Source organism: Bicyclus anynana, chromosome 9 (genome assembly GCF_947172395.1).
Source record: "Bicyclus anynana chromosome 9, ilBicAnyn1.1, whole genome shotgun sequence".
NCBI lineage: Eukaryota > Metazoa > Arthropoda > Insecta > Lepidoptera > Nymphalidae > Bicyclus > Bicyclus anynana.
The window spans coordinates 14,311,879-14,335,768 of NC_069091.1; the positions used below are offsets into that span (position 1 = coordinate 14,311,879).

Consider the following 23,890-nt stretch of genomic DNA (forward strand, 5'->3'; position numbering starts at 1 on the left):
AACCCCACCACACTGCTCCTATGCGGGCTCTTGGGTATCTTATAAGTTTGACTGTTGCAAATAATAAATGACAAATATTAATGATTGAGGTGAAATAACTTGATCAACCCTGTTAATTGGAAGACAGAAAATCTCAGCATTTCATTACACGATGATTTGAATCTAGGACCTCGTGATACGAAGTCAAAGAGGTTTCCCACTGGACCAACTGGGCAGTTGTTACCGAGATATTGTTCCGTACTTCGAAAGCAAAAATCGGAAAGGAATAAGGCTGCGTATAGACTAGCCAAAGATACACGGTATTCACTTACGTCCGTCCGTCTGCTTACTTGTCTGTCTGTCAATTTGTCTGTCTGTTCAGGGAGTAGTGGAAGTATCAATGTCACTAAAATTGTATTCAAAATATTCAGGTCTGAAAAGCTATGACGGGTTCACAGGTTTCAGACCTGAATATTGAAATGCTGTGAAGAAATTAAACTACTAAATTAACCCATAAAAAAGATTTATGACATAAATTCTATACATATAACATGTATGTGACTTGAAAACCTATTAGTTGCACCCTCTAGACATTTCTTTTTACTCTGCTCTAGACCAAGAATAATGCAAGAAGACAACTTAATTCACTAGTAAAGGAAATAATTCGAAAGAAATTCAATTATAATCACTTTCCAAAATCTAGAAATGTTTTCAGTCGTACCCAAAAGATTATTTCCTACTAGCAGACGCCCGCCACTTCGTCTGCGTAAAACCCTACTACTACGCCTACCCCTACCCTACCATATCCCTACCTTACCCCTACCTTACCCTACCCTACCCCTATCCTACTACCCCTATGGTAGGGACCATGCGACGGCGACGGAAGCTTAAAAAATGGAGTAACTTCTCCCGTTTTCTCAACATTTCCCTTCACTGCTGTGCTCCTATTGATAGTAGCGTAATAAAAAGTATACTATAACCTGCCCAGAGGTATGAAGAATAATTGTATCAAGTTTTGTTAAAATCCGTTGTGTAGTTTTTGTTTCTATAACGAACATACCACGCGATGGAAGCTTAAAAAACTGAGTAACTTTTCCCGTTTTCCCAACATTTCCCTTCACTGTTCTGCTCCTATTGATCGTAGCGTGATGAAAAGTATACTATAACCTGCCCAGGAGTATGAAGAATAATACCAAGTTTCGTTAAAATTCGTCGAGTAGTTTTTGTTTCTATAAAGAACGTACAGACAGACAGACGGACAGACAAAAATTTTACTGATTGCATTTTTGGCATCAGTATCGACCACTAATCACCCCCTGATAGTAATTTTGGAAATATATTTCATGTACAGAATTGACCTCTCTACAGATTTATTATAAGTATAGATAATTAATATTATATTTACCATGCTAAGAATGATTGCTATTAATTTTGCTAGGCGTATGTACTATATTCCACTTTGGAACTCTCAAGTCCGACGACTCGCCCTTGCTAGGTTTTTATTATAATACCAATAAGTTGAGGCAATTGAACATTACAGCAACATAAAGCAGTGATTTATTTGTGGATAACGATTTTAATCAACGCTTGTAGTGTGTTGTTAAGTTTGCAAGATTAAAGTTAAAGTTTCTCCCTGGAGTCGTTCCTTCAATTATGAAAATCATTGTCCTGGTATAATCCCAACCTTCACCGAGTCCTCGATTTCCACCGATGGTCATATTTGCTAGTATGTATTTCTTCTTAACTTCTGTCCATCGTGTGTGTTAACGGCTCCTCTGTCTTTCCCCGTAGTTACTACCTACTTTTTTAATCTGCAGTGCTCCTGCCGCATTGTCTCCAAAGCAGGTTTAAAAGAAGAAAGCGTCAGTTTTAATCGACGTGCCACGTGGGTACAGACTCTGTGGTCCGAATTCGAGCCCGAGCTGCGAAATCGGCGTACCTAATGTTCTACTCGTATATCCGCTTTTCACCAATTGGGAAGCGTCCTTTTCAGTTTATGAATACTGTAATCTCCATATACGTTAAATAGCATCGAAGGATACAACCCTGCTTCACACCTTTCTTTGTTGTTAAACCACTATGCTAGGACAGACAATGATTATTACAACTCAAAAGCAAAAGTAAGTAGTTTTTAAGTAGATTGCTAGTTCAAATATTTTATTTGCAGGATCAAGGAAATCATCCAGTAAACATTTTAGTAAGAAAAATGTAAAACTGTTTTACTTAACACGTAATTTACAGTAAAACCTAAGGATGATCATCATTTCCAGTATTTACGTAAATTTGAAATATCATTACATAATCAAAAGGAAAATAAATTTTAAAGTCTGATTTAATTTGATATTTTAGAAAATTTCATTTATTCACTAAAATAATTACATAAAATGCCTTTACAAAAAGTCTTTAACTTCATTTTCGGATAGTTCCCAAAGTTTTTTCGCAAGGTCGAGGTCTCTTGCTTTATACAATAGATATCTCTCTTTACAATCAATATAAAATTTTCCAGAATAAGTTCCACATTCTTGAGATAAAGCTAAATGAACCACCGTCTCTGCTCCATCTTCAATAGACCTAGGACTCATCCAGCACATAAAGGTCAGAAATGCTTCAAACAACGGATTCAATTCTCCTAAAATGTTTGTCATAATGACTCCAGGATGCGCCGAGTTTATCGTAACATCCATTTCCTCAAGGCGCCTTGCAAATTCTTGTTGTATTAACAGATTGCATAACTTGCTATCTGCATACAAAATTTGTTTACACGATCTCTTTTCGTTTAACTTTTTGAAATCCACACAACCCATCATGTATATCAAGGAGCTCACGTTCACAATTCTGCTGGGTTGTGATCTTTTCAGCAAAGGTAATAAAATTAGGGTCAGTAGAAATGGTCCAAAATGATTGACTTGCATGCCTTCTATAATGCCATCTTTCGTATATTTATTTTCAAGGGCACAAGCCCCTGCGTTATTTACAAGAACATCAAGGCGGTCTTCTGTTTTTAAAACATCATCAGCAAAATCACGAACGGATTGCAACGATGTTAAGTCGAGGTGTTTATAGATGACTTGCATATTACCAGTTCCCTTTATTATTTTTTCCACCGCTGCTCGCGCTCGCCTTTCGTCTCTGCAAGCGAGAATTGTTCTAGCTCCTTTCGCTGCTAATTTGTATGCAGTGTGATATCCGATCCCGCTGTTTGCGCCTGTCACTATAACTGTCTTTCCAACCAATGTCGATTTGCACGTACACTTTTTCACACATGACTTCAGATATAATCTTAGAAGAATTAGAAATACAATAATTGCCACAGGAACGTACACAAGCATTGTGCTACTTGGTTATGTCAAGAATAAGGATAACAATACAGGTTATTATTACCAGAATAAGGAAAAATAGTTACGTTAACTACAATTCTTTAAATATTATGCAACGCAATAGTTAACCAATATGACAAAGGTTGCATAACTTTTTATAACACACAGAAATACTACAATTTTTAAATTGTTTCTGCAAGAGTTTTATTGTTTGTTGATAAATTAATTATCGCCACAATTGCGTCAGTGCACATAGCTAGTAGTTTTCAGTTTAATCTGTGAAATAAATCCTGGTCCTCTAAATTTTTGCATACTCTTTTATTACAGCATTGTAAGGAAGATGTGAAGAATCGATATTGATATTGTGCCAGCTAAAAAGTTATAAAGGTCAAAAGGTCACGAAAATCAGGTTTTCGTAAATTTCTCGCGAATTGGACGGGGATAGCTCAGGACACTACAAATAACGATGCTTTCTATTGATAAAATAATTTTCATAATCGGTTCAGTAGATCTAGATATTACCATCTACAACCTCACAACTTATGTTTAAAGTATATTAATAATATTGACGACAATCTGGTTAAAGCTGTGAAGGAAAAAGTATCAAAATACTTGGACCATGCTCACGAGATTACCGCCATGTGGAATGTTGAGTCAACTATTATTGTTCCGATAGTCCTTTAAGTCATTGGTCCTATAGCAAAAAGCTTCGACCAACACCTTAAGAAGCTTTCGCTTAACTGTTGGATCAAGAGTCGGATACAGAAGACAGTAATTCTTGAGACGGCGCGTACTGTGAGGAGGTTCCTCACTCTGGAGCCCTGTCCACCTGTTGCTTGGGCACTCAAATATCCCGCAGCGGGAGGGTAAATTTTTTTTTATAAGTTTTAATAGTGTTTTGTATATTTTGTATGTACCTATAACATCGTTATAGGTACATACAAAATATAAATAAAATAAAAAAAAGGAAAAATAAATAAACGAGAGACATACAAAGATCTTCGTTACAGATCCGAGACTTGGTCACTAACTATGAACCTCATTAGAATGCTCAAAGTCATTCAACGGGCGATGGAGCGAGTTATGCTTGGACTTTCACTGAGTGATCGAATCATAAATGAGGAGATCGGCAGAAGAACGAAAGTCACTGACATAGCTCAGCGAGTCGCGAAACTGAAGTGGCAATGGACAGGCCACATAGTTAGAAGAGCCGAGGAACGTTGGTGCTGGAATAGAAACCCCAGTGGTGTTTAGAAGCCTATGCAAGAAGTACAGCAGTAGACGTCCATCGGCTGACATTGATGATAGTGAAATAATATTAACCAGGACACTTAGAAGTAGTTTTAACTGAACAGTCAAATTAAAGCTTAAGTGCTTAGTGTCTAGACTTTCAGTTGCGATAGCTTTTCGCTTAAAGTAACATTAAAAAGGTTTGCCTATAAACTCGGAAACCGATCAGCACCGTATCAACTCAAGCCATTCAGTATTCTTTGTATAAAAACTTTACACTGAGGTAATGCAATCGCCTCGCCTCGGGAGAAGCTTACCGCGCGCTTCCATCGCTATCGCCGCGCACCGTAGTGTGCATGCTTACGTCTTTTGGTACAGGTTATATTGGTGTTTGCAAAATTGTTTTGATTCCTAATTCATTTTTCTAAATATCCGGTCTTAACTTTCCCAAAAACGTCTACCGTCTCGGACCATATGAAAAGACGTAAGCGCGTGGTCGGTGAACTGTAAGCGCGGCGTTTCGCCTAGCCATAGACGAGGCGATACGATACCGATTCTATTCCAAGACTATGTGTGGCTACGTGAGCCTTACCTTAAATTACAAAAAAAAACTGACTACTACACAGATTTTGCGCAACACACACTCAGTTTAAGCCGTAGAATAGAAGCCGTCCCGTGTAGCCCGCATACATTATTGCATCTTCCTTCTATATTAAAATTCAAATTGTCTTTTTTTAATTTAATTTATCCCTCATAACAGTACGAAGCCCATTTCCCAAGTTCCTCATCCCATTTAAACCAAGTTCCCAAGTTATAAATAATTCTTAACCATTTTCTCCGACAATGACCAAACCTTTGTAGCCATCACTGCATCTTTAGCTTTAGGTAATAGAAATGTTTCTTTACAATCTATGTAGAACTTTCCTGTAACGTTCTTGCATTCTTCAGATACAGCTAAATGAACTGCTGTCTCTGCACCCTCTTCCGCTGTTCTAGGACTCACCCAGCAAATAAATTTGAAAAACGCAGCAAATAACGGGTTTGGTATACCTAAAATACCCGTCACAATTACTCCAGGATGTAAAGAGTTTATTGTAATATCCGTTTCCTTGAGTCGCTCAGAAAATTCTTGTTGTATCAGCAAATTGTAAAGTTTGCTGTCAGCGTACAGATTTATTCTGTTCAGTCTCTTTTCATTAAATTTCTCTAAATTTACAAACCCAAATACATACATAAGTGTGCTGACATTCACAATTCTGCTGGGCCGTGAATTTTTGAGTAAAGGTATTAAAAGTAGAGTCAGTAGAAATGGTCCAAAGTGGTTGACTTGCATACCTTCTACAATACCATCTTTAGTATACTCGTTTCTAAGGGCACACGCTCCAGCGTTATTAACAAGAACATCGAGTCGGTCTTCCGTTTTCAAAACATCATTAGCAAAATCACGGACGGACTGCAACGAAGTTAAATCCAGATGTCTGTAGATAACTTGCATATTACCAGTTTCATTTTTTATTTTCTCTACAGCTGCAAGCGCTCGTTCTTCATCTCTGCAAGCAAGAATCGTTCTAGCTCCTCTTCCTGCTAATCTAAGTGCTGTGTGATATCCTATTCCACTGTTTGCGCCTGTTATTATAACTGTCTTTCCGAATAATTTCGATTTGCATGTACACTTTTTCACACATGATCTTAGATAAAATCGTAGAAGTATTAAAAATACAACTATTGCAGCGGAAACATACACAAGCATTATGTTACTTAGTTTTGTCATGAATAAGGGTAACGATGCAGGTAGGTACTCCCCAGAATAAGGAAAAATAGTTACGTTAAAATACAATACCTTAAATTGTCTGCAACACAATCGTTAAACAATATGGCAAAAAGTTGCACAATTAGAGTTCCAAACGTACGTACGTACAAAAATGAAACTCTTAAGACTCGCGTCTCCAAATGTCCGTCTGTCATAGTGAATTTTAATTAATTAATGATTATTTACACTAATTAAAACAATAATATTAACCTAACTAAATAAACTACCTAAAACTATTATAAAGATAAAATAAAATCAAATTTCGTCGTATTTTTTAAACAACTTAGAAAGTATTTACTTTAAAATTACAATATATATATATTTGCGATTCTCTTACCAAGCTCGTTTGTTTAATGTGTCAAACGATGCAGTTTAAAAAAGTTTCTTTCAAGTTTTCCAACTTGTCCCCCCAAAAATTACCTTCATATATAAAAAAACATGATACATTAACATCGGAACCCTCTTTACGCGAGTTCAACTCGCACTTGTCTGATTTTTTTATATCACACAGAAATACCAAAAATGTTAATTATTTCTGTAAGCGATATATTGTTCCGAATAATTTATGAACGCCATAATTGCATCAGAGTGGAGTTTTTTTATATATCAGTATAACTACTGCTATAAAAAAGCATAGTAGTGCAATTTGAACTCGCGAGAAGAATGTTCCGAGCGACGTTAATATATCATGATTTTTTTAAATATGACCTAAATTTTGTAATAATATGGCTCATTTTTAGGGTTCCGAACCTCAAAAGGAAAAAACGTGAACATAAATAAACATTAAATTATATTTAATTAAATAAACATTATTTTAGCAACGTATTCAAGATATGGTCATTGAGGATTTCTGTTATATCTGTAAATAAATAAATGTAAATTCTCCAGCCGTTTGTAGGAGGTACTTGACCCTTGAGGCGTAATAGCCCAGTCGATATGACCTCTGCCTTCGATTCCGGAGGGTGTGGGTTCGAATCCGGTCCGGCTTATGCACTTCCTTTTAGTTGTGCGCATTTTAAGAAATTAAATATCACTAGTCTCAAACGGTGATTGAAAACATCGTGAGGAAACCTGCATACCAAAGAATTTTCTTAATTCTCTGCGTGTGTCAAGTCAGCCAATCCGCATTTGGCTAGGTGGACTATTGATTGGCCTAACCCCTCTCGTTCTGAGAGGAGATTCGAGCTCAGCAGTGAGCCGAATATGGGTTGATAGTGATGATAATGATGACTTGACCCTTTGACGAGGAGGACCCATTTTTTAAAGTACAACCGTATCAAAACTAAATAAAGACACTATAATGATAGCAAGTGGTTAGATAAGACAGCAAGGAAGCATGGGCTAAGGGCGCGAAAATGCTACACAATATTATGGGACGACGCGTGAGAGACGAATGGGATCGCCAGAAAGCTAATAGCGAAGCGTGATATACTACCTCCTTCCTGAAGTAATGCACGTATGCTGCGGTACCAGGAAGGCTGGAAGGACAGAAAACAAAAAAAGTTGTTAGATATGGAAAGCGGAGAACCACGCAGCAGCAGTGAATATTACAAAAAAAAACTGCAGGGATGAGTTAAAAAGACCCACATAAGTACAAAAATTGAAAAATACAGCATCGATTATAAATATCCCTCCATAAAAATCTAATGTATACAGAATTGCATATTCAAGATAACTTATTATAACTACAATTATATTAAAATTAAAGTACAAAAGATAGGTGTAGATTGTGCCGGCCCAACATAAATAGGATAAGGACAAGGAGATTATGATGTAAATATAAATAAAACAAACATTCATTTTAAGAATATAATCAATTAGTGTATCATAAAATATTATTAGTGTAAAAATTACAGTACAATTATTATTAAAATATTATGCAACGTATATTCTTGGTCAGATACAAAATGTAAGTGTTCAATTTGTAATTGTAATTGAAAGTAATTAAAAGAAATTGCTTTGAATTTTATAAATAATACTCGTATTCGGAACATTAAGTCAAACTTTAATTCAATAACTCGACGGTTCTAGGAAAGCCCTTGCATACTGTTAAGTTACAGCGATGTAACATTGCTCATTTCCATGGCAACAGGGGCGTATCGTATCAATGATACGGGGCCCCCGGACTACAGAGGCCCCTTACGTGGGAAAGCAAAATTTAGTAAAGTGTAATCCACAATATCTCTTAATCTGATGCCTTCCGGAAAAAAAAACACGAGAAACTGTTAAGCGATTTTCGGGATTTGCCTCGCTCGTCTATTGGGCGCCCCAACAAAATTTTGATACGGGGCCCCAAAACAAGCTACGCCACTGTATGGCTACGTTGTTAATGACATTTTATTTTTGGCACCCCATACAAATAGAGTACAAATTCTAATAAAACGTATTAGGTATAGGCGAGTAGTAATTCATCGACGAGTATAAAAAAGCGAAATCAATCCCCTGATCTATAATTGACATCATCATCAGCCTATTTTAACAAGGCCAGGCTTTCCTTATGGAAGAACAGCATATGCCACAGACGTAGTTCCCGTTCCCGTGGTAATACGGGAATAAAATAAAGCCTTTTAGAATCCTACATTAATTTAACTCCACCGTACAAGGCGTAAAATCGCCAGCGCCATACTTCCAAGAACTTCGGGCTAAAATTTTCAGGAACATGATCAATAGTTTCTGATTTTTGTTTCAAGATCTTTAACTTTTATCGAGGTTTTTTTTGCATAACTTGTGGATGTACTTAGGTATACCTACCTAGGTATAAATAAAATAAAATATGGTATAGGTAGGTACATTAACTTTAGTGAAACGTGTGATTTAGAATTAATTCTTCTTAGATACGACTTATTTATTTAAATTAAATTACGGCCTTATACATAAATCACAATAATTTTGATCAATAAATAATTGAATTATTTTGTCGGTCTCCGAGAAAAGCCATATCTAGCCACCCAGAAAAATTCATTGCAAGTTCTCCAATTTCGAGATTAAAATTTACATAGAGGCTAAACATTGACTATTGTATTCTGTGGTAGAAATAAAAAAGAAAGAAAATATCTTTATTTATAAATATTGCCACACACCTACTCCGCAGAAGAAGAACGGGTTAAAGAAGACTCACCCGTGTCGTGTAGACCAGGGATGTTATGGATATGAAATTTCGGATACGGATTATATTTAGATATCTAAAGGAATGATTCTTATTATACCGGATATGTATTCAGATATGGATGTGAAGTTATTTAGGATTATTCGGTTTCGGATAATTTCGGTTACGGATATTAAATTTTTAAGGAACAAACAAACTATGCTTATGACGTGTTGGCTGCTCGCTGCCGATCAAAACAACTTGTCATAATAGTAGGGGAGCCCGGGATGCTAAATTTGCAGTTACTCGAGCGTCATTGAGACCGATTACATTTGGTAGATTAAATTATAGGAAGAATAAATGGTTATTTACTTTTTCCGCTTTTAGCGGTGGAAAAAAAAACTACAGACTTAAAAACAATTTTTATTACTTTGGCTTACTGAAATTGTAAGAAAATTTTAGCGATTAGTTAGGAGATTATTTCCTTAAAAATAAGTAAAAAATTAATCGCACTCGTACCTCGAGCACTAAAATATAAGGGTTTAATTTTGTAACTTTGAAACCCTCCCATTCCATTACGTTACGCTCAAATCGTCAGATTAGCGAAATTTTTTTTTTAGCAGTTTTTAGCTATCAACTCACCTACCTTATCTTAATCTGACGTGCTGGTTGAGTATTTATGAAGTTAGTTTTTTTTTGGTTGCCCTAAACGTACCCACCAATATTAAGGGCTCATACTCGGTGGAGGTACTCGACAAAGTGTAAGGTATAGTCCCTTATGTTTATCTGCCGCGCTCGAGTAACTGCAAAAATCCCCTCTTCGGCTCCTCTACTATAATGTGTTTTGAAACGCTCCGCCTCTATCCGATATTATCCGAAACTTTTAATTCGGTTACGGTTACGGATATCTTTTTATATTGGATATCCGATAGTTTCGGTTACGGTTACGGAGCTCCCTAATATTACTGGTAGATACCACTAAATGCAACGATGAGCGCGTGGGGATGTCAAAGTTTTCTCCCAAATATGACGCAGGTGGCTCCGCTGAGTTTTGCTTTTATGCTGGTAAGCTAATGATTATGGTGGTAATCTGGGTGAGTTTTCGGGGTGGGTAGCAAACTAAATCAATTATTCATCAACCATAATGAACTTTCAATAACAAATGCCTAATTCTATTCAACCCAATCACTTTACAGACGCCTGATCGGGCAAATACCAGCCGTGGAAGCAACGGGGAGTCTGCGAAGGGGTGACGAAGTCAACTCTCGCCAGTTCTTCAAATGTTTTTGCATCTAGTACTAGCAAAGTGACTGCGTGGTCGTCTTTCCCCCATATCAATGAGCTGAGAACTACACCATCGTCTTCTTCCTGTAAAATCATAAAATAAATGTTTTTTTTTTTAATAAAAAGGAATTACTGTGGATGTTTTTTATCTATTCACAGTATGCTATGTGTATTCTCTTATCTATCTACGAGTATTCACAGTGTATATTCTGGTTTTTAATTTACTCGTATGTAGTTTTTATTTTGACAAATTATTATTAATGTGTTGCTTTTTAAAATTAACTTTTAAAAATTCAACTTTCAAATGTGAAAAAAAAAATATTATTCCTACTTTTGTTTATAGTTACAGTATAAATAAATAGGTTAAAGAATGTTATCATTTAACCACTACTCTATTAAGCACCTTCTCTTACCCCTAATTTCAAGAAGTAACATATAATTTTGGAGTACAAACGGAGGTCCTGTGTTCGATCCCCGGCTGAGATTTTCTTAATTTGTCCAGGTCTGGCTGGTAGGAGGCTTCGGCCGTGGCTAGTTACCACCCTACCGGCAAAGACGTACCGCCAAGCGATTTAGCGTTCCGGTAAGATGCCGTGTAGAAACAGAAAGGGGTGTGGATTTTCATCCTCCTCCTAACAAGTTAGCCCGCTTCCATCTTAGACTGCATCATCACTTACCATCAGGTGAGATTGTAGTCAAGGGCTAACTTGTAAAGAATAAAAAAAAAAACAAACAAATCACTACCTATTTCGTAAATTATGAAATAATTATGTAGATTTTAAATATTACTTTTCTTTTGTTTAAATGATTATGCACGACTTATTATCATATAACCAATTACCTTTCCGTCGGGATGTGGTATGAATATGGGCTCGCTGGGGTAACATTGCTCTTCGTGCCATAGTTTGTATTCCCCTGATTCTACGTTTACTTTAACAAGCTGGAAGTGAAAATAAATTATTAAATCATCATGTTTCTATAAAAGTTACAATAAAAAAAATACGTATAAACGTAAAAAACTACGTATAATATAAATACCTAAAAACGTACCCACTAAACTAAAAAGCGAAAAATAACATCATAATATGTTCTAATTCATGAAATTGTAGTGTTTAAAAGTACTAAATGGAAAAGTTTACAAACACATTTTTGAGTAATCGGTGTACATACATTAAAAAAAAATACCAACCGAATTGAGAACCTCCTCCTTTTTGAAGTCAGTTAAAAAAACAAGAAAGTATACAGAAAAATTTTATTAGGCTCGTGGAACAATAAATTAAGAAAACATAATGTATCTCTGCTTTTAGTACAATTTTTGGTAAAGTTGATATAAAGCAGAATATAAACAACTCTAAGAAGGTAGCGTTTTTTTCTTAAATTTTCCACAACTTTTGTGAGTTGCAAAATTGGATATACTTATAAATATAGGCTGATAAACGTTATTAACAAGTCTAACACTCGAAGTTCCCAATACATTACATATTTATATACAATACAATATATAATACATCAATACAATTAACAATGATATATATTGTATAGGTACAATAAATACATCATTGTTATTTTTTTTTTCTTTTAGTTCTACTTACAGTTCCAGCATATCCGGTATCTACATCAGATCCAATTCCATAGAAATATTTGTATGGTCGCCCTAAAAAATAATAATTGTAGATTATATAGATCGAAATAAATAGAAAATCTGTTTGGTCATAAAATCTAAAAGTATAGAATTAGTCTATCTAAATATGCATTAGACAATTTAGGGCCGTTTTCACTATCTTCTGTTAAATGTCGAATAGTCTAACCCACAAAGCGTTTTCTGTGTTCAGTGATCTAAGACTAAATTTTGTCAACTAACTGTAATTTTTGTTAACTGAAATAGTAGAGGATCCATATTAGAAACGACCTTCACCCATCTGTTTAATGAATGAAAAGTGTTTTATGCCAAATTTAGTACGTTAAAAATATATTGCAAGTAGGTTGCTCGAAAAATTTCCTAGCCGAACTATTTTTTACCATTATTAACTATTATTAATGATAGTTTGGCCACGAGCTTTGAGGCAACCTACTCGCAATATATTCTTTAACGTATTACATTTGATATAAAAACTTTTCATCTTATAAACAAATGGGTGAAGGTCATTTCTAATACGGTTCATAGACTCTAACTTTACGTCAAATACAAAGCTTGTAAATAAATTGAAAATTTGGTGAAACCGACTCTTAATATTATTGTTATGTAGTAAATTACCGTTGTATGTGTCGTAATTAATCCTCGGCATCTCAACACCATAATCGATGATAAGTTTAGCTTCAACTTTGCTCATGTCCGGTGCGTCCAGAGGAATTGTTATGCGTTTGGGACGACTTCTAGACCATTGGCCGTAGTCCGGGTTAGTTTGCATTGACTGTGGAACAAATTAACTGCGCTTCAGTTGTTGCGCCTTGGAGGAGCCACTACCCTACCCCCAAATATCTTTCCCACTTTTACCCCCTAACATCTATCCCACGTTTACCCCCAAATATCTATCCCACCTTTAGCCTCAAACATCTATCCCACATTTACCCCCAAATATATTCTCCGCTTTTACGCCCAAACATCTATCCCACTTTTACTTTTTCAAAGCTAACTAAAGCAAAACACCCTTAACGGTCATCATTCCATTTTCTACTAATCTACTTAATATTAGAAAGAGGTAAACTTTGTGAGATTGTAGGGCTAATCTCTGGGTTTACTAAACCGATTTAGAAAGTTCTTTTATCTTTTGGTACCTATTGTTAGCTTAGCCACTATATTTGTGTCATATTTTACCCCTGTATTTCTACAGAAGGGGTCGTCTGCTAGTATATTATATTTTATTATTCAATCTAGCGGACGCCCGCGACTTCGTTCGCCCTTAGACATCTTTAATCCAGCCCTTACAGTAGCATCGCTGTAAAAATGGAGTAACTTCTCCCGTTTTCCCAACATTTCCATTCACTGCTCTGCTCCTATTGGTCTTAGCGTGGTGAAAAATATACTATAACCTGCCCAGGAGTATGAATAATAATTGTACCAACATTTTTCGAGTAGCTTTTGTTTCTATAACGAACATACAGACAGACAAAAATATTACTGATTGCATTTTTGATATCATTTCATGTACCTACAGAATTGACCTCTCTACGGATTTATTTTATGTATAGATAACTGCTTACCTTAACAGCTGCCAAATGCATAGCGTCTAAAAGTTTGCCATCTTTGTAGGTGCACAAATCGATGATCACTTTTCCATCCCGCTCGAAGCAATTTACTATATGCATGAAGAATACACTGTCTACACTGTACTGAGATGTTTCACCAGTCTCGCGATGTATGAGGTAGATGTTTGTCTGAACAAATCGAGAAAAGATAAAATTAAAAAAAAAAAACAAAAAGGAGAAAAGAAAAAATAGCAAAAAAGTATAGCCAATGACAGTCATCGACGATAAATATAGGGAATAGCTGCAATTTTAAATTGAGAGCCACACTTTCGTGATCTTTTAAAAGGTGATAGTACTTTGTCAGCCCATGGTAAGTACCTAAGTAGAGGTAAGTACTACCGTACTTACGGACATGTATACATAAAACAGATCACTAAAGAAGTCCAAAATATTATACGATGAGAAAGACTTACTAAGTCCTTTCTAACCTAATTGAATGCAAGTCAAATTAAAATGTACAGTTTAAAATAGAAACTAAACAAAAAACAATCTTGTTGCTCTACTTCATTGGTTCTCAAAGTAGTCCAGGTGAACCCCCACTGGTCCCCGAGATACTAAACAGGGGTCTACGTTGTCGTAACAAAAAAATGGGGATTCACGGTTTCGTAAAAGAGGGTACATGAAGTTTTATCTAGTTTCATACTGAATGGGGCGTTTGGTAAATAAAACAAGTGAGATTTCTTTCAGTCCTTGTGCTGTGAGTACCTAGATATTACTCACAGCACAATAAATTAATTAATTCAGCAATCACTTCTCACTTTTTTTCGAAACTGATAATTTTGTTGTTAATTTACTTAGCTAAAAGTGAGACACAACGCAAATTTCCATTGTTAGATATACATATTTTTTTGAAATTTGGGAGTTCTAGAGCTCGAAATCTAGCTGGTTTCGCTGGACCCGTTCCATTCCACTCCGAAAGTGATCTATGAGAGAATAAATAGTTTGGGAACCTCTGCTCTAGATGTTTGAGTTTATAGTGTGACACACGTTGTAGTGATTTAAAAGTTTATAACCGAATTCTATAACGTTGAAGGTTTTTTTTAGCGTTATGTGAATACTTCTTTATTTACGTATACCTTAATAAATTCTTCAGTAAAATACTTAATTAAGTACCTCGTATTCTGGGTAGGAGACCAATATGGTGGAGAAAGATTCAGTGAAGAGATATCGCTTGGCCAAGTTTAACAAAGAGATGCACAAAGGTTGCTCGATTATGATGAAGTAGTTTTCAGTTATACCTGAAATGAACAATTTATATTCAGAGCGAAACTATACGCAAAAATATTATATTCATTATATAATGGTGAAAATTTATTTGAGACTAGCGGACGCCCGTGACTTCGTTCGCTTATAGTTCTCTTTAAACCATCCCTTACAGTAGTACGCTGTAAAAATGGACTAACTTCTCCCACTTTCCTAACATTTCCCTTCACTGCTCTGCTCCTCTTAATCGTAGCGTGATGAAAAAAGTACACTATAACCTGCGCAGGAGTATGAAGATTAATTGTACCAAGTTTCGTTAAAATCCGTCGAGTAGTTTTTGTTTCTATGACGAACATACAGTCAGACAAAAATTACTTTATTATTAATTTACTGGTTGCATTTTTGGCATCAGTATCAATCATTAATCACCCGCTGATAGTTATTTTGGAAATATCTCATGCACAGAATTAACCTCTCTACAGATTTATTATAAGTAGGATGGAAATATGAAAATTCAATGTGAAAATTTAAAATATGCATGAATATATTATCTACCGTAAAATTAAAAATCCGTATGATGCGATGTGGTGGATTAGTGGACGCCTGCTGTTACACGCTTAGTAGTAGTCTGTCTACTACCAATAAATAAAATATGTTTGTAATACTACCAATAAATAATATATGTATTACCAAATGAATGCATGTACGCCGGATTGACTTTCCATCTTGGTTTAATGCTGCCCACTATCTCTGTTGTCTCAAACATGTCACCTGTAACATTCTAATTATTAACTTTTACATGTTGAAAGTTTAAAATTTTAAATTTTAAACACGGTTACATAAGAAGTGAGAAAAGTGGATTGTATAATATACGAATATGGCTCAAACAAAAGGTACTACAATCTAAATATAAAGTGCAATTTTTTTATATTATTTGATAAGATAAATAAACAGTTTACAAACCTTTTCCATTGTTTGTAAACTTGACAACGACGTAACCCTTGTCTGTACTTAATCCCACGTTGTATAAGTCACCTGCAACAAGTTACAAGTGTTATATGAAAATAATAGCTGACGCCGCGCGGTTTCACCCGCGTGGTTACGGTACCCGTAGTAATACGGGAATAATATATAGCCTATAGCCCTCCTCGATAAATAGGCTATCTAACACTGAAATAATTTTTAAAATCGGACCAGTAGTTCCTGAGATTAGCGCGTTCAAGCAAACAAAGAAACAAACTCTTTGTCTTTATAATATTAGTACTTAGGTATAGATAATAAATTGAATTCAACGGGAATTTACACTATCACACTAATACTTAAAAGGCGAAAGTTTGTGTGTAAGTGTGTTTGTTCCTCCTTTGCGTTGCTAATGCAGAGATTTGGTTGAAATTTGGAATGGAAATAGATGTTTATGTCATTGTATGTCAAGTTTTCACTATACTTCGTGAACTGTACTTACGCTGAGGGATTATTATTAGGTATATTATCGTTGGGTTTTGGATGAGAAGAATAAGCAAAATAGAATAAATAATATACCGTTTTCCATAACGTGGGGATGGGCCGTGTGGAACACTATCAGGGATCGTGGTAGTTGCTTTCGCCCCAAAGTCTCCAAACTCTTGGGGTCTACTCTGCAATATATCAATTTACACATTAAGTCCTCATTCGCACGGGAGCTCTTTTAACGGATGTAAACACACAACTCAATGTTAGTTGTGGTCAACAACAAACGTTATGTAAACAAATAATACCTAAATATCGTCTATAATTTTGAGTTGTGTGTTCAGGAAGTGTAAAAACTATATATACATAAATATATAATGGAATTAAAGACAAGCTTGTGCCTGGATGCCTTTTGTTTGGATCACTGTTTGCGGTGATTTTGTAAGGACGCAACCGATCTATAGTATACAATTATCATTGTATAAACCTAACCTTGAGACACGCGAACAGAGCGTATCTACTTTGTAAAGAAATTAAAAAAAAATCCACACCTCTCAATTAGCGCTCGAGAAGTGCTCGTAAAATATAATTATGTTGGGCAGTAATTGATGTCTATTGCGAAAATGCTAATTCACGTAATGACCTACGTAGTAGACTAGACAAGGTGTTATTATTATCCGTTAAGAGTAAAATGGATTGGCTCGACTAAACTATTTACTAACCTACTCGACTAAATGTTTGGTGTTCAGACACATTTAGCAGCTAAGTTTTACGCTACTCGACTAAACTGCTAAAGTAGTCTGAAACGCTTTAACGATATCGCTTCAATTTAATACAAGGTATATAACACTGTGTTATATGTATGTACCTTATACTAAACATATTATATTGGCATATCAACAGTGCCGTGATAGCCCAGTGGATACCTCTGCCTCCAATTCCGGAGGGTGTAGTTTTGAATCCGGTCCGGAGCATAGACCTCCAACTTATCAGTTGTGTGCATTTTAAGAAATTAAATATCACGTGTCTCAAAGGTGAAGGAAAACCTCGCGAGGAAACCTGCGTAGGTACCAGAGAATTTTCTTAATTCTCTGCGTGTTTGAAGTCTGCCAATCCGCATTGGGCCAGCGTGGTGGACTATTGGCCTAATCCCTCTCATTCTAAGAGGAGGCTGGAGCTCAGCAGCAACTTGAATTTCTATAAAAGTGAAATAAAACAAGTTCTGCTAGTCAAATATAAAATATAAAAAAGCTATGTAATTAAAATAAAACCCATCTTTTCTAATTATATAGCTTTTCTAATGGTTTACATAACTTTGGAGTTTTACTTACTGGTAGAGTATGGGCACTTCGGTCATGGCGTAGATTTGGTCGCCGAAAGGATACACGGAGACCACGGTGTTGTCCGTCTGCTGGACGTTGAAGTCGAAGATGGATGATATTCTAGAACAATAAGCCTGTTTATAGCCATGTACCTTTTGTCACACATTTAATGTGACCATCTTCCACTGTGTAAAGTGGAAAATGATTAGTAACTTCCTTGATGATATTTTAAAGGAAAAGGGAGAAAAGAGGACGAAAACAATAAGTTAAAACAGACAAAAATGTTACCGTGATATAGGCTGAAAGCGTAGAGGAATTAGAAAATGGAGATGCATCGCACTCAAATTTGCCAACAAAATTGTCTGTCACTTTTTGAGGGGGACGAGGTAAACTCACGCATCGAAAATAACACCATTAAATATATTCTGTGTCCATACACTACACAAAACTATAAATTTGACTCGCAATACACACACGCGTAATTTTTACACAGACTAACTAAATACCACTAACTAACACTAACAAAACACATCGCGTAGACTATCCACAAAATATATACATACAATATTCGATTACTTAATCGATTTTTTGCTGTTCCTTCAAAATAATCGACTCTTTTTAGATATTGTTTTTATTACAAATTTTATAAAACTAAGGTAGAAAGAAATACTTACAAATTAAACGTTACTCCATCTTTTACTATACTACAAGTTTATGGTCGTTTTTTATGCCGTTCAACTACACAAACCGGCATTTTTAGGGAGTTCTTTACACGACGAAAACGATTACAACAATGAAACATCGATTCTACAGCAACAGTTTTTATAGACGCGTTAGATCATTGATTTTTGATCTGTGCCAGAGGGGTAACGGTTAGCGAGGCAGGTCCTGTTTTTAATGGTCGAAGGCTGAAAGGCAGGCGGCACTGGTATATATGCTTTAAAAAAAATATAATTACCTGTCAAAAATAGTTCTGCAGGGATCTGGTACCGCCTTAGTGCCGAACTCTGTGACCACGATGCGCTTGGCGGCTGTGTTCTTCTTGTACACGTCCGTATGTAGGAACTTGCTCTGATATGTTGCCCGGCCATCTTTTACCGCGAACCTGAAAGGTATTTTTCATTTCTTTCTTTCTTTTTTTAGGGTTCCGTAGTCCACAAGGAACCTTTATAGTTTCGTCATGTCCGTATGTTCGTCCGTCCGTCCGCGGTTTAGCGCAGAGACTGTTTGTTACTAGGTACTAGAAAGCAGTAAATTGGCATGAATATGTAAATTAAAAATGTGAACAAAATCGTAGAATAAATATGAGAGGTCTTCCTTCAATATATTTCGATTTAGGGATCCGTTTGTAAAATATTAAGTTTTAAGAGCTAATTTATGTTAAAGTCAAGTGTACTCACCCTCTACTGGCTAAACGGTTATTTATGGATACGTAAAAAAAATCACAAAAGTAGGATATATAATGAAATTACAAGGAAAACTATAACAGCTAATTAACGATCGATATTTATAGAGTAATAGTCGACCAACTTCAAAAACCTAGTTGGTAATCGAAAATTGCATACTAATTCCGTTTGTTAAATAAAAAGATAAAGTTGCCCCTCTGTATGCTTAAATCTTTAAAACTACGCTACGGATTTTGATGCGGTTTTTTTTAATAGATAAAGTAATTGAAATAATTATAACTCAATGTCGAGTTGCATGTTTAGCATATATAGGTATATAATGGAATTAAACACAAAATTGTGCAAGATGTGTGCGCTCAGTGGAAAAACTAAATTCGGCTCACTTTTTGCGGCGATTTTGTAAGCACGTAATATGTCTATAGTATAAAATGTCGTGGCAAGCATCGATCGTAGATCGTTAGATGGGCCTCAAAGTGTGGCGGAATTGTCATTGTTTCGCACATTGAGTACGTCATCACTCGTAACACATTTCTCTTTATTCATGTTGTGGCTTGTGTTTTACACTTCCAAAATGAACACGAAGGCATAATTATTAAGGGATTAAAATAAGAAAAAACAGTAAATATTCTTTTAAGTCCACGTCCACTCACAGCATGCGCTTGTTACGTACTCAGATAAGATGTGCGTGCACCTCTTTGGGTAATGACATAAAATTGTGCGTTCTTTAATATGAAGGGGCCCATCTAACGATTTATATCAATGGTGGCAAGGATAACGATTAATTGTAAAACTTGGGTCTATTTGACTAACCTGTGGATTATCGCAAGTCCGTCGAACACGTGTTGGTATTCACAGTCGCCGATTTTCTTACAACCTGGACCGTTTCTCAACAGAGTGCCTTGTATCCATGAGGGAATAGTGCCTGCAATTTTTTTTAACTGTTTAAACTCACTCGTTTTCCTGTTAGGTACTTATGAGTAATTTATTATATTACAATAATTTTAGGGTTCCCGAAGCTAAATGAAAGCTATTGGGGACATGACGTTGCTTTAAGCATTGTGTTAAAAAATATTTACTTAGTCGAGGTTACTACACCATGAGTTCCTTAAAGATAAAGGCGCTTCACCTTCACACAGGAAGTAAAACTATAAGAAATTGTAATGTTGTCATCAATTGTAAATTATAATACTGTATGATTTTTTAAAAAAAAGAGCAACTGTTGAGTTTCTTGCCGGTTTCTTCTCAGCAGAACCTGCCTTCCGAACTGGTCGTACAATCTTTACAAATAGTCAACTGCCGTGTCAAAAGTGCTTGTAAACTAAGCCTACTTGGAATTAATGTTTTTTTACATTATAGCATCATCATCATCATCATCAACCCATATATGGCTCACTGTTTAGTACGAGTCTCCTCTGGCTCTGAGGATGAGAGGGGTCTAGTCTCTAATAGTCACACACGACGCTGGACAAATGCGGATTGGCAGACTTCACACACAAAGAGAATTGAGAAAATTCCCTGGTATGCAGGTTTCAGGTTTTTATCAAAAATATTTTATCATAAATAGATGAAAATTCATACAGTTTTAGCTTCCTTGCATTAAATGTGACATTTTTTAATAAATGAACTATAAAGATAAACGTACAAATAACAAAGATATTAGTAATTTTGTTTAAACGATCATTACATTGCCTACGACGTCATTAGTTCGTGCCATTTGGTATGGGGCGTTTTTCAGGGATCCGCGGCAGCGCCGCAAATCTGACTCTTTAAATCCATGTAGCTCCGAAAGTAATGATCGCAGATACCCTGTCCCTTTTACAAAATTGCTTTACTATTAGCATACTCTTAATTTAAATACAATTTAAAAAACAGTCATCATCCCTATTAGCCACGTCTCAATTTTAACGCGCCAGAGACATATCTAATAGTATAAAAACGTTAGCTATCTCTGACAAACTTTCAGCATTCATAAAATGAGGTAAGTCTAGCTATTGCAGGCTCTTGTTCTATTATGTAACTGAATACATAATTGTTTTTTTTTTTAAATGTCATTAGATGAGATAAGATAATGTAGAAAAGAGTATTACATAGATAAGTAGATAACGTAGTAATATGAATCGGTGCCTAATCCATGCATGGCTATAAATAAAATTAAAGTGTCTGTCTGTGATTTTAAAATAACTACGTTTTATCAAGTGATTATAGTTATTTACACGCAACACATAATCTAAATTATAATTTTTTTTGTCAGTTTGTCTGGAACGGCTGATTCGATTTTAACGAGACTTTCACTAGTAGGTAGAGCAATATATAGGCTACTTTATATCCCTATATAAGCTATTGTGAAAATTCCCGTGTGATTTGTGTAAAACTGAAATTCTTAGTTAGTTTGGTTTAAACACTTTGTAATATACGAGTAAAATACAGTCGAGTTTTTATAGCCCCTATATTAGTAGGATTTTAAAGGATTGTATACCGTTTCAAAATCCTACTAATATTATAAACGCGAAAGTTTGTATGGATGTTTGTTTGGATAATTCTTACTCTTTAACGCCGCAACTGAAACGATTTGGCTGAAATTTAAAACGAAGATAGATAATACCCTGGATTAACACACAATGCTACATTTTATCCTTTTTATTTTTATGGTTTTTACGAAATTTGCGAAAAATTTAACTCCACGCGAACGAAATCGCGGGCGTCTTGTATACTATATAAACAAACCAACCTGACAGTTTTCCTTGCAAGGGTTCCGTGACCTCTTCGTCACACGTACGGAACCATATGCCCATGTCATAGTTCGGATAAAGTTTTTTCTCTTCACTCATTGTTGATGCTCAACTTATCGCGGTGTGATTTTGTTTAATTCTTGATAAGGATGACCCCGGACTGGATGCCGTTGAAGGTGAATAACTAAAATAAAAATATTGTATGGTTCAGTAAAAATATCCATAATACTGTACTAATAATAACTTGCTAGTTGAAGAGAAAAAAAATATGGATAGTGGATATAGATCAAATAAAAACAGGCCAAGTGCATGTCAGGTCACGCGCAGTGTAGTTTCGTAGATTAAGTTAGTACTTTAATACCTTATGTATTTTACAAAAATATCATTAACGATACCCCACGCTAAATCACCCTTGATTATAGACGATAAAAAATTCATCCTCACTTTGCATGTAGGGAAGGAACTCCAAAAGATTTTTTTTTCAATTTTTCTTTATACCAATTTAAAGACGTAACTAACACTCTTTAAATACCAATTTCTAATTAGCCGTTTTAGGTTTCTTTGTAATTTCATTATATATCTTACTTTTATGAATTTTTCACATATCCATAAACAACCGTTTAGCCACTAGACAGGGGAGACACTTGACTCTAACAAAAATTAGCTCTTAAAAACTTAATATTTTACAAACGGATTGAACCGTTCATTCAGCAAAAAATGCATAATTCGACAAGGGAATCAAAACTCATGGAGTATTTCCTTTTTACCTAGAACTATGAAATTTGGCAAATAACATAGTTATAGACTACAAGTACAAGAAAAAATCTATACATTTGTAATTACATCTTAAAAAACAGTGGCAGTCTGAAAATCGGGAAAAGCTCGGCAAAAACTGCGCAAATTGATTCTTGAAGTATTTATAATGATGCTACGTACGGAACTCCTCGGTGGGCGAGTCGACTCGCACTTCGACTCGCACATTTACCGACAACAGCGTTAGCGTTGCCAGTAAGGTGGTAAATAGCTACCGATCGATAACTACCAATAGACCACACCTGTAGACATGTAGAGAATCTAAAATCCCAAATAATCGAACCCTAAACCTCTATGTTGAAATTCATAATATCATCAAATGTAGACGAGAATATTGAAGTTCTGTTTATGCTACAAAACACCAGTTTCAGTACACAAGCCTAAAAATAAACAAAAAGTTCTAAACAAAAATATCCCAAATACAAGACAACTACAACTCCATTATATGAATCTGAACTAATTTACCGCGGATAATTTAATTAATTACAGTTACACACACCTAATTTTATTGTTTTTTCATTATTTTTTATCACATTTACGTTAAATTCACGTTTCCGTAACACAAGTGTGTTGAACGAATTAACGATCCTCACTGAAAGATGAGTCAGGCTTTACCGCTTCGAAACTGAGTTTATGTATACTGTGGTTGGACCGTGCCCAAAACAATTTTGTTTGGGTTTCGTAGGTATAGAAACTAACTGCATATTATTATTTTAGTTATCTTCTTTTAAACCTGTGATAACCACACTTTCCTTATTTTATATAACAGTCGCCCAGCGGTTTTATCCGCATAGTTCCCATTCTGTGGGAATAAGGTTATAAAATATATAACGTGTCTTTGATTTGGTAAAAGAATTTTCAAAATCGGTTATTTAGATGCAACCCTTTGTAATATTAATATAAAAAACCTAAAAAGTGATTGGCAACTCTTTCTCCTACCATAAACAGTAGGCAACATTGCACTTTGGATCATGGTGACTTTAGGAGGTAGTACAGACCCACTTTTTTATATTTCCTTCA

At 35.4% G+C, this 23,890-nt stretch overlaps 3 protein-coding genes across 4 annotated transcripts; all 3 read right to left on the minus strand.

Annotated features, from left to right (window-relative positions):
- Positions 1–2,293: 2,293 nt before the first annotated feature.
- LOC112048990 (retinol dehydrogenase 14-like) lies at positions 2,294–3,457 on the minus strand. Its single transcript, XM_052883491.1, has one exon. It carries the CDS (start codon positions 3,306–3,308, stop codon positions 2,370–2,372), a length of 939 nt encoding a protein of 312 aa, XP_052739451.1. The 5' UTR covers positions 3,309–3,457; the 3' UTR covers positions 2,294–2,369.
- A 1,865-nt stretch (positions 3,458–5,322) lies between these two features.
- On the minus strand, positions 5,323–6,375 carry LOC112049001 (retinol dehydrogenase 14-like). The gene has a single exon (XM_052883490.1). It carries the CDS (start codon positions 6,295–6,297, stop codon positions 5,338–5,340), a length of 960 nt encoding a protein of 319 aa, XP_052739450.1. The 5' UTR covers positions 6,298–6,375; the 3' UTR covers positions 5,323–5,337.
- Positions 6,376–10,476: 4,101 nt separating this feature from the next.
- LOC112048988 (carotenoid isomerooxygenase) lies at positions 10,477–23,523 on the minus strand. 2 transcript variants are annotated; one of them, XM_024086704.2, is made up of 14 exons: positions 23,370–23,523; positions 22,057–22,241; positions 20,139–20,250; positions 18,881–19,027; positions 17,932–18,042; positions 16,694–16,788; positions 16,118–16,189; positions 15,845–15,925; positions 15,065–15,189; positions 13,907–14,080; positions 12,960–13,116; positions 12,298–12,359; positions 11,547–11,645; positions 10,477–10,789 (listed from the first exon to the last, which is right to left on the minus strand). In XM_024086704.2, the coding sequence occupies exons 2-14, from the start codon at positions 22,154–22,156 to the stop codon at positions 10,607–10,609; spliced, it is 1,518 nt and encodes a 505-aa protein (XP_023942472.2). In that variant the 5' UTR covers positions 22,157–22,241; positions 23,370–23,523; the 3' UTR covers positions 10,477–10,606. The 2 variants fall into 2 exon arrangements, with proteins under 2 accessions (XP_023942472.2, XP_052739558.1); XM_052883598.1 differs by lacking the exon at positions 23,370–23,523 and adding an exon at positions 22,990–23,007.
- Positions 23,524–23,890: the final 367 nt, after the last annotated feature.

Excerpts from the sequence above, each read along its gene's own strand:
- LOC112048990 (XM_052883491.1), bottom strand. The coding sequence starts at position 3,308 with ATGCTTGTGTACGTTCCTGTGGCAATTATTGTATTTCTAATTCTTCTA.
- LOC112049001 (XM_052883490.1), bottom strand. The coding sequence starts at position 6,297 with ATGACAAAACTAAGTAACATAATGCTTGTGTATGTTTCCGCTGCAATA.
- LOC112048988 (XM_024086704.2), bottom strand. The coding sequence starts at position 22,156 with ATGAGTGAAGAGAAAAAACTTTATCCGAACTATGACATGGGCATATGG. Across the intron at positions 15,190-15,844 it reads GGCGTACATGCATTCATTTG|GTATAACTGAAAACTACTTC; the intron begins GTAATACATATA and ends TGTTCATTTCAG. Across the intron at positions 12,360-12,959 it reads TAATTACGACACATACAACG|GGCGACCATACAAATATTTC; the intron begins GTAATTTACTAC and ends ATTATTTTTTAG.